The 9133-nt window shown below is 71.3% G+C and overlaps 2 protein-coding genes across 4 annotated transcripts; one reads left to right on the top strand and one right to left on the bottom strand.

Annotated features, from left to right (window-relative positions):
* The first annotated feature begins 1072 nt into the window (after positions 1-1072).
* Positions 1073-3613, top strand: RPL19 (ribosomal protein L19). The gene is made up of 6 exons (XM_066981669.1): positions 1073-1193; positions 1625-1731; positions 2177-2299; positions 2520-2640; positions 2869-2979; positions 3424-3613. The coding sequence occupies exons 1-6, from the start codon at positions 1189-1191 to the stop codon at positions 3545-3547; spliced, it is 591 nt and encodes a 196-aa protein (XP_066837770.1). The 5' UTR covers positions 1073-1188; the 3' UTR covers positions 3548-3613.
* A 1214-nt stretch (positions 3614-4827) lies between these two features.
* Positions 4828-8337, bottom strand: STAC2 (SH3 and cysteine rich domain 2). Of its 3 annotated transcripts, none has more exons than XM_066981613.1 (11): positions 8192-8333; positions 7681-7906; positions 7497-7594; positions 6884-6965; positions 6681-6778; positions 6521-6578; positions 6375-6430; positions 6000-6034; positions 5825-5876; positions 5606-5743; positions 5252-5488 (listed from the first exon to the last, which is right to left on the bottom strand). In XM_066981613.1, the coding sequence occupies exons 1-11, from the start codon at positions 8273-8275 to the stop codon at positions 5393-5395; spliced, it is 1023 nt and encodes a 340-aa protein (XP_066837714.1). In that variant the 5' UTR covers positions 8276-8333; the 3' UTR covers positions 5252-5392. The 3 variants fall into 3 exon arrangements, with proteins under 3 accessions (XP_066837711.1, XP_066837714.1, XP_066837713.1); XM_066981612.1 differs by having other exon boundaries at positions 5254-5488; positions 6000-6097; positions 8192-8328; XM_066981610.1 differs by lacking the exon at positions 6375-6430 and having other exon boundaries at positions 4828-5488; positions 6000-6097; positions 8192-8337.
* Between the last annotated feature and the right edge of the window lie 796 nt (positions 8338-9133).

The raw sequence follows: 9133 nt of genomic DNA, 5'->3' as shown, positions 1-9133 counted from the left end.
GCGCCATATGCCGCCTGCCGCACGGCGGCCAGGCTCGGGGGGGCGGCGTCGGTACCCGTCTGGGGGCTCGGCGAGGGGCGGGGGGGGGGCTCCGGGGGCTCCCCTAATCCCCAGGAGCCCCCAGTCTTGGGACCCCCAATCCCCGGAGACCCCCCAGCCCCGGGGACCCCTCAACCAACCCCAGGACCCCCCATCCCCGGAGACTCCTCCGATCCCGAAGACCCCCCCCCATCCCCGGGCATCCCCAGGGACCCCCCCCCCAGCACCGGGGACCCTCTAATCCCGGGACCCCCAACCCCGGAGACCCCCCCATCCCCAGAGACCCCCCCTTACCCGGGGACCCCCACCACCGGGGGGACCCCCCCCATCCCCTGGACCCCTCAGACCCGGAGACCCCCCCCGAGCCCCGGGGACCCCCAACCAACCCCGGGACCCCCAGTCCCGGGGACATCCCCCCCAGGCACCGGGACGCCCCCCCCACAGCAGGAGCAGCGCCCATCCCGCGGGCACAGCCAGCGGTCCCGGGACCCTCAGAACCCTCAGGGGCGGCGATCGCCGCCGAGAGGCCAGCGGGGGCTCCCGCTCACGGGGCACCGGGGGGCGGCCGGTACCGGGGACCCCCCCGGGGCATAACGGGGGCTTAGGGCTCGCGGGACGCCGCAGCGAGCCAGGCCCGGTGCCCGGTGCCCGGTGCCCGGTGCCCGGTGCCCGGTGCCCGGTGCCCGGTGCCCGGTGCCCGGTGCCCGGTGCCCGGTGCCCGGTGCCCGGTGCCCGGTGCCCGGTGCCCGGTGCCCGGTGCCCGGTGCCCGGTGCCCGGTGCCCGGTGCCCGGTGCCCGGTGCCCGGTGCCCGGTGCCCGGTGCCCGCGTGCTGCCCCCGGCGCCTCACCGCGCATGCGCCGCGTCCCCCCCCCGCCCTCCCCATCGCGCAGGCTCCGCTCGGGCCGTACCACCCGGCGTGGAGCAGGGGGTGCCGCGTTGCTTTTCTCCCCCTCCCCACGCCGCGAGCGGGCCTCGACGGCCTCTCGCCCCTTCTCCCACCCGTGACCGATCCGCGGCGTCTCCTCGATCCCGTCTCGGTGCCCCACGGAGCGGCGGGGGGGCGGCGGGGGGGGAGGCGGGGTGGTACGTTCCGGTCGCTGTGGGCGCGGCGCGTGGCCCCGCCCCTCCCTCTCGGCCCGGCCGCCGCCATGAGGTGAGCGCCGCGCGGCGCCGGGGGGACCCCGCCGGGATGGGACGAGGGGGGCTCGGGGGGCGCCGGCACCTCCCTCGGGGCTTCACCGGGCCCGTGTGAAGGGAGCGGGGGGTCTGGGGGGTGCGGAGCGCGGCTGGGCCCCGCGGGGGCGGCTGCGGCCTGCTCGGGGCTCGGGGGTGGGGGGCAAAATGGCGGCCGGGGCCTGGGGAGGGGGCGAAATGGCGGCGGCGGGGGTGGGAACGGGGCTGGGGGGGGGTCGGGGGTCCTGAGGAGGGCAAGGGGGGGCTTAGGGGGACCTGACGGGGGCTCGGGGGGGGCTGAGGGAGGTCCGGTGGGCTGAGAGGGGACTGGGGGCCGAGGGGGCTCGGGGGTCCCTCAGGGGCTCGGGGGTCCCCCTCCGGCGGCTGAGCTGGCCCCCTGCCCGCCCCCAGTATGCTCCGGCTGCAGAAGAGGCTGGCCTCCAGCGTCCTGCGCTGCGGCAAGAAGAAGGTCTGGCTGGATCCCAATGAGACCAACGAGATCGCCAATGCCAACTCACGTAAGGGGGCATGGGGCGCCTTGCTGGGGGAAAGGGAGATGGTGGGTGGGCTAGGTGGGGTCCCTCGTGGAAAAAGGAGGTGTCAGTTGTGCTAAAAGGGGGTTTTTGACCTGCTCAGTAGCAGCGGTGTTGGCCCAGGTAAAATTCTGACACCTGGGCAGCTGCTGTGTGCTGTAAAGTGGGATTCAGCCACCAGCAGGATTTGCAGAGCTCCCCCATCACGTTCACAGGAACGTGGTGCCCAGCGGGTGGGTTCTTGTGGTGCATTCGGTATGTGGCGTTCTCTGAGATGACAGACGGGAGAAATGGAATGGGGAAGGAGCATCTGCAAAGCCCTTCCTATTGCTGGAGTCGTGTTTGGTTTGTCTATATCCAGGCTGGATTGCAGTCTGTCTAACGTGGTTTCTCTTAGCCCATAAGATGCTGAACATGTTTATTTTTCTAGGCCAGCAAATCAGGAAGCTGATTAAGGATGGGCTCATCATCCGCAAGCCTGTGACCGTGCACTCCCGTGCTCGATGCAGGAAGAACACCTTGGCCCGCCGCAAGGGCAGGCACATGGGCATCGGTGAGTGCTGGCTTCCCTCGGAGGACTGAAGGAAGCGTTCGTTTTCTGTGGTGCTTGGTGCATCTACAAGCTTGTGTTGAGCAAAGATCTGTAAAGATCTTGCAGCAAAGTTTGTGCGTTAGCAGTTTACTTCTTAAAGAGAAGGATTAGACACAAGCAGAAGTGTTGTGTCCGACTGGCAGAAGCCTGGTCACGTTCTTACCTCGTTTCCTCCCCCTAGGTAAGAGGAAGGGTACGGCCAACGCTCGTATGCCCGAGAAGGTGACCTGGATGAGGAGAATGCGGATCCTGAGGCGCCTGCTCCGCAGATACAGGGAGTCCAAGAAGATCGACCGCCACATGTAAGCCTGCCGCACCGGCACCCAGCTTTGGGTCGTGGGGAGCGCATCCGCGTGCTGACCTGTGTCTCCCTTGCTGTACACAGCTTTGCGGCCAGCTCCTTGGCGTGGAGCTTGCTGATGAAAAGAAACCCTCTCTAGAAAGCGCGCACCGGGAAGGGCGCGAGGCGCCTGGAAGCCGCTGGGGTTTGATCCCTGGGCAGCCTCTCACGGTTCGTTCCGTTCCCGTAGGTATCACAGCCTGTACCTGAAGGTCAAGGGCAACGTGTTCAAGAACAAGCGGATCCTGATGGAGCACATCCACAAGCTCAAGGCAGATAAGGCTCGCAAGAAGCTCTTGGCGTAAGTGCTGCCTTGCCGTTAAGCTTCTGTCTTCCAAGTTGCGAAAACGACTTCTCTTGTTTCTTAAATAAGTGCGGGGAGGTAATTCCGGGGGGCTCCCGCCTCTGGCGGCTCTGTCTGGAGCCCTGGGGAGGAATCAGAACCGAGTAGGGCTGGCTAGAAGCAGAGCGGTGCGTCGTCCTGGCAGGGCTGTGCGCGTTCCGCTGCCTGGGCAGCAGGTGGACGTCGCTCATGCTGCTGCGAGCTGGGAGATCTGCCGGCCCCGCCACTTCGATCAGCGAGGGGCTGACGGGGGAAGCACGAGCCAGTGTTTTTCCAAAAAGCCTGGTGCCTGCTTGGTTTAAAAAACAAAGCAGGAGAGAGGAGGCAGGGCCAGCAGTGAAGGCTTTCTCTGGGCTGTTGGGGATTTTCCGTGCACGTTCGTGAGCTCTTTATTTCTCGCAGTGACCAGGCTGAGGCTCGCAGGTCCAAGACCAAGGAGGCTCGGAAGCGCCGCGAGGAGCGCCTGCAAGCCAAGAAGGAGGAGATCATCAAAACCCTCTCCAAAGAGGAGGAGACCAAGAAGTGAACGCTGTCTGTCTTGTGTACATAGTGCTTTCCAGCCACAAGGGTTAAATAAAACACCGCTTCCAGAGCCGCTGCGCCCGGTGTGGCTCCGTGGGGGGGGCTTCCAGAGCTGCCATGGCGCTGGGGGTGAACTGGGGGTGAACTGGGGGCAGAGTGCTGGTCCCCAGTTGCGTGCTGGGCCTGCCCTGCGTGTTGAGAACCGACCGAGTCGGGCAGTTCCTCACGTAAGGGTGGGCCCCAACCCGCGGTGCTGCCGGCTGGGTGCTGCGGGGAGAAAAGGGTCTGGGGGCACCCGGGGCCCTTCCCCGCATCTCCAGAGGGGGCCAAGCCCAGCTGGAGCCCCCAGCGCCTGGGGTGGGAGTGCTCGGGGACAGGCGCGTCCCTGAGGGTGTCCCAGACCCTCTGAAAGGGGCCCTGCTGGACCTGGGCCCCCCCCCAGCGCATCGCTGCACCCCAGAGCCGTGGGGGTGGCTGTGGGTGGGCGCAGAGCGGCTCAGGGTGGGGGCTCGGAGCCCTCGGCCTCCGTTTAACGGCCCCAAAGCATGGCCGGACAGCTGGGCCGGGGGTGCGAACGGGGGAAGGCCTCAGGTGCGGGTGGTCCTGGGGAGGCAGCAAGAAGCCCCCGCGGGTCCCCAGCACCCTCCAAGAACCCCCCCCTGAGATGCCCCAGGGGGGCAGGGCGCAGCCCGGGGGGGTTTCCAGCCTCAGAGACTTGAATGTGTGCCCCCGGGGCCCAGCGCAGGGGGCTGGGGGCCGGAACAAGCCCCAGGACCCACCCGATGGGCGCAGCCCCTGCACTCACCGTGCTCCCCCCCCCCCAGACCCCCCAGGACCCCCCCAACACCTCCCCCAAGCCCCCCCCCCCCAACACCCCCCTCAAGCAGCTCCTTACCAAAACCGCATCCACGGGAGCTGCCGTGGCCACGAGACTGGGACCGGGACCAGGACCCCCCCCAGAGCCCTGCACCAGCTTTGGGGCAGGTTTGGAGCTTTTCTAGGCTGCGCCCTCCCCCCCCCCCCCCCCAGGAAGCTGAGCCCCTCCCCGCTCATCACACAGGTGGGGGGCACCTGGGCCGGGCAGCACCCAGGGGCTCGCAGCACCCAGGGGCTCGCAGCACCCAGGGGCTCGCAGCACCCGGTGCTCGGCGTGGGCCCATCCCTGGGGGGGTGACACCGTTGGGTGCTGCCAGCACCGAGCCCAGGACCCCGGGGGGGGCACAAGGGGGGGGTGCACCCACGGCCCCCCCCGCCCTATGTGGGAGAACACCCCCATGGCAGCCGCACTGCGACAGCAACGTTTAATTCAGGCTCCGCGCCGCGAGCACCCCGCGAGGTGGGCACGGGGACGCGCTGCCCCGGCACCCGCGGAAGGGGGGCAGCTGGGGGGGGGGGGCAGCTGAGTGTGCAGAGCCCCCCCCCCGTGCACCAGCGGCGCTGCACACGCGCGTGTGAGCGCACGGGGACAGGCGTGAGGGGCTCGGGAGTGCGCACGGTGCAAGGGGCGGTGGTGTCGGTGGTGTCTGCGTGTGCGTGGCTCTGGTGCGTGCACGGGGTTGCACGCCCGGGGGTTGCACACCCGTGCTGGTGCTGCGCACGCTGGCGTTGCACACGCGTGTGCGATGCGGAGCAGCGGGGGTGAGGAGCAGCCACGCAGCGGCCGTGTCCCCGGGCACTGCCACCCCCACGGCCGGTCCCCGGGGGATGGGGACGCTGGGGACCGGCCCTGGGGGAGTCTGGAACCACTCGGCTGGGGCTCCCTGAGCCGCCCTGGTCCGGGGCTGGGGACATTGCTGCTGGGGTTGGGGGGGGTGGGGGGCTCGGGGGGGTGCTGGCGGAGATCCGGACCCTAAATCTCGGTCAGCGCCTCGGCGGGGACGAGCCCCCGCTTCCTCCCGCTGGTGACGCGGACGAGGCCCCGGCTGCCGCCCACGCCGACGCAGATCTGGGATGGACGGACAGACGGACACCATGGGGGGGGGGGGGGGGGGGGGGGTGTCACTGCCCACCCAGTGCTTTGGGGGGGGGGGGGGGGGGGGGGGGGGCACTGGCCGGGCCCTACCTGGTTCTCCCTCAGGCTGAGGTGCCCCCGCTCGCGGCTGCCCGGCACCGCGCGGCAGCTCCGCCAGACGCTCTCGCCGGGCCGGACGCGCTGCACGAAGTTGGCCGGGAAGAAGCCCAGGCGGTCGCCGACCTTCCCCTGCGGCACCGCGCGGCTCAGCCCCGGCATCAAGGGAGGGGGCTCCGAGACCCCCCCCCACCCCAGCCCCCTGCCCCTGACCTTCCACCACTCCTCGTTGGAGTCGTCCACCAGCGTGATCCTGTCCCCGGGCCTGCGGGCAGGAGGGGGGGGGGGGCAGTGCGGGGGGGGGGGGGCCGTTCCCGCTGCCCCCCATGGTGGGAGGGCAGTGGGGGGGCCGTGGGTCAGCCCCCCGCCCCCCCAAATCCCCACTCACTGCAGCGCCAGGTCGTGGTGCTCCTGCGGCACGAACTTGTAGAGGGCCACGTAGGAGAACATGGGCGCCCCGTCCCGCCGCGTCGGCCCCCGGGCAGCCTGCGGGCACAGCCGGCCCTGCCCCACGGCCCTGCCCCACGGCCCTGCCCCACGGCCCTGCCCCTCTGCCCCACGGCCCCCGTTCCTCTGCCCCACAACCTCCTTCCCATGCCCCATCCCGCTGGCCGCGGCCCCCTCCCGCTGCCCCACACCTCTGCCCCACAGCCCTGTCCCAGCACCCACGGCCCTGGTGCACCACCCAAGCCCCCCCTTTATCCCCCCCCCCCCCCCACTCCCCATCCTCCAGCCCCATCCCACCCCCCCCCCAGGCCCCCACCTGCTGCCCGGGGCTCTTCTGCTCCACGCTGCCCCTGTCTGCCGGGGTGACAGCCGCTGGGACAGACGGACAGGACAGGGGACAGGGGGACAGGGTCAGCCCCGGCCCCAAGCCAGCCCTGACCCCCCCTCCAGCCCCCCCCTTACCACCATTGCTCGGGCTCTCTGCGGTGCTCGCTTCCTCCCCGGCCGCCTCCTTCTCACCCTAGTGCAGATGGAGGGCTCGGGGAGGGGGCCGCACACCCCACTGGTGCACCCCCCCCCCCCCCAAGCCGTGCAGCCCCTCCTGGGGGTCCGGGGGGGGTACCTGGCTGCCGGGGGGCAGCTCCGTGGGGCTGGCGCCGTGTGCCAGGGAGGTGCCGAACCTCAGCGCCTCGTACACCGGGTCCACCTGCGTGCTGGGGGCTGCGGGGGGGCGGCGGCATCAGGGCCCCCCCAGAGCCCAGGGCTCGCCCCACGCTGGGGACAGGGGGGCTCCGTGGTGCAGCCGGGGGCTCGGGGGGGGCTCACCTGGGGGGCACGAGCTGGGCACGGGGGCCGTCTGCTCCTGCAGCAGCAGGGGGGAGCTGAAATTGCGTCGGAAAGAGGTGGCCTGGGGGGGGGAAATCGGTGTTGGGGGGGGAAGAAGGGTATGGGGGGGGCAGAGCTGGGGGCTGGGGGCTGGCCAGGACCCCAGGGCAGGGCGTGCACAGGCGCCTGCAGCACAGAGCCTCGTGCAAACGAGTCCGCGGGCACGTCCCGGCGCACGTCGCGGCCCGGCGCATGCACGCGGCCTGGTGCGGGTGGGGGTCCCGGCGCGCGCACACGTCCCAGCGCGTGCACGAGTCCTGGCGCGTGCAGGAACCCCGGCGTGTGCACAAGTCCTGGTGAACGCACACGTGCAGGCACGCCTGGCACGCCTCCCCGCCTGCGCACACGCATCCCAGCACAGGAACACATGTCCCATTACACACACGTCCCGGCACACACACGTCCCGGCACACACACACACACACACACACCTCCCAGCACGCGCACACACACACACACACACAGACACACACACACACACGTGTCCCATCTCACCCCCCCCCCCCCCCCCCCTTTCACACGCACCCCCTGCACCCCCCCCCCCCCCACCTACCGCCCTGCCGGGGCACCGCTGCTGGGAGATCTCCTGGCAGCACCAGAGGTGCACGCCGGCCTTGCAGCTCCTGCAGCGCAGCCCCTGCCGCGAGTTGCCTGCAGCAGCAGCGGGGGGGGGGGGTCAGGGCCGGGGCCGGGCTCGGGACCCCCCCCCCCCCCAGACTCCCCCCCCCGGCCCCCACCTGCGATCAGCTGCCGGCACAGGCGGCAGGGGCAGTGCTTCTTGAAGACGTGCTCCTGGAAGCCGTGGGTCCGCAGGGGCTGCAGCGGGGCCGGGGGGCGCCGGGGGGGGCCGGGAGAGGCCGGGGGGGGCCCGGGGGGGGACGGGGGGGGCCGCTGGAAGAGGCTCTCCACGCTCCTGCTGCGCAGCAGGGTCCGGAGGGACAGCGAGCGCCTCAAGCGCTGCATCTGGGGGGGGGGGCACATGGGGGGGGGCACATGGGGGGGGCACATTAGTTCCCTGTGCACGCTGCCCCCCCCCGGTACAACCCCTCCCGTGCAGCCTCCCCCTTTTTCTCTCCCCCCTTATGCCCCCACCCCGTGCAGCCCCCCCTTGCACCCCCCCTTGCAGCCCCCTCTTCTTGCTCCCCCCTCTTACGCCCCCCCCCTTGCAGCCCCCCCTTGTGCTCCCCCCCCCGTGCAGCCCCCCCTTTTTTGTCCCCCCCACCCCACCCGTGCCCCCCCCGGCCGTACCTTGCTGCCCTGCCCGGCCCCGGGGCCGGCGGGGGGGGGCGCGGGGGGTCCCGGTGCCTCGCGCTCCCCCGGCGGCTCCGTCATACGCCCGCCCCCCCCCCCGCGCCTGTCGCGACAGCGCCGCGAGCCGGTCGCGATAGCCCCGAGCTCGTGCTGCCGCCGGGCCCCCCCCGCGGGGGGGGTGCGCTGGGGGGGGGGGAGGAGATATGCAAATTCGCGCTCGCTCATTGGCTGCTGTCCCCACAAGGGGCGGGGCTTGGACACACCCCCGGCGATGCACGCGGGGGGGGGGGCACTGGGGGGACCCCCCCCCACTGACAGCCGGGGGGGGGGGCAGCACCCATGGGACCCCCCCCCCCAATCTGCACCTGGGGGGGGGCAGCACCCATGGGACCCCCCCCCAATCTGCACCTGGGGGGGGCAGCACCCGTGGGACCCCCCCCACAATCTGCACCTGGGGGGGGCAGCACCCATGGGACCCCCCCCCAATCTGCACCTGGGGGGGGGCAGCACCCGTGGGACCCCCCCCCCCCCCAATCCACACCCAGCTCCCCCATTAAGGCCCCACTGCCCCCACTGACACCCAGGGGGTGCTCAGTGCCCCCCCCCCCCCATTTCTCCCCCCCCCGCCCCAAACTGCACCAAATCCGGGCCGAATTGGGATGCGCCGGGGGCCGCGGGCTGGCGGCGGTGGCGTTGGCTGCGAGCCCTGGATGCGGGGAATTGGGTTGGTGCGGGGGGGGGGGATGACAATGGGGGGGTGATACAATGGGGGGGGTGTCCTTGGGGACAGGGCAGGGCTGGGGGGGGTCCGTCGGAGCCCCCAGGAACACCCCCCCAGCACTAAAATCCCCCCGCAGCGAAATCGTAACGCCAACAACCACGGGGCTCTGCCCCCCGCCCCCATTTACTGTAAATTCTCCCCAAACTGGGGGTAAATTT

Source organism: Anser cygnoides, chromosome 22, assembly GCF_040182565.1.
Source record: "Anser cygnoides isolate HZ-2024a breed goose chromosome 22, Taihu_goose_T2T_genome, whole genome shotgun sequence".
Lineage (NCBI taxonomy): Eukaryota > Metazoa > Chordata > Aves > Anseriformes > Anatidae > Anser > Anser cygnoides.
The sequence above is the reverse complement of the archived record's forward strand: the minus strand, read 5'-3'. Positions and strand labels throughout refer to the sequence as shown.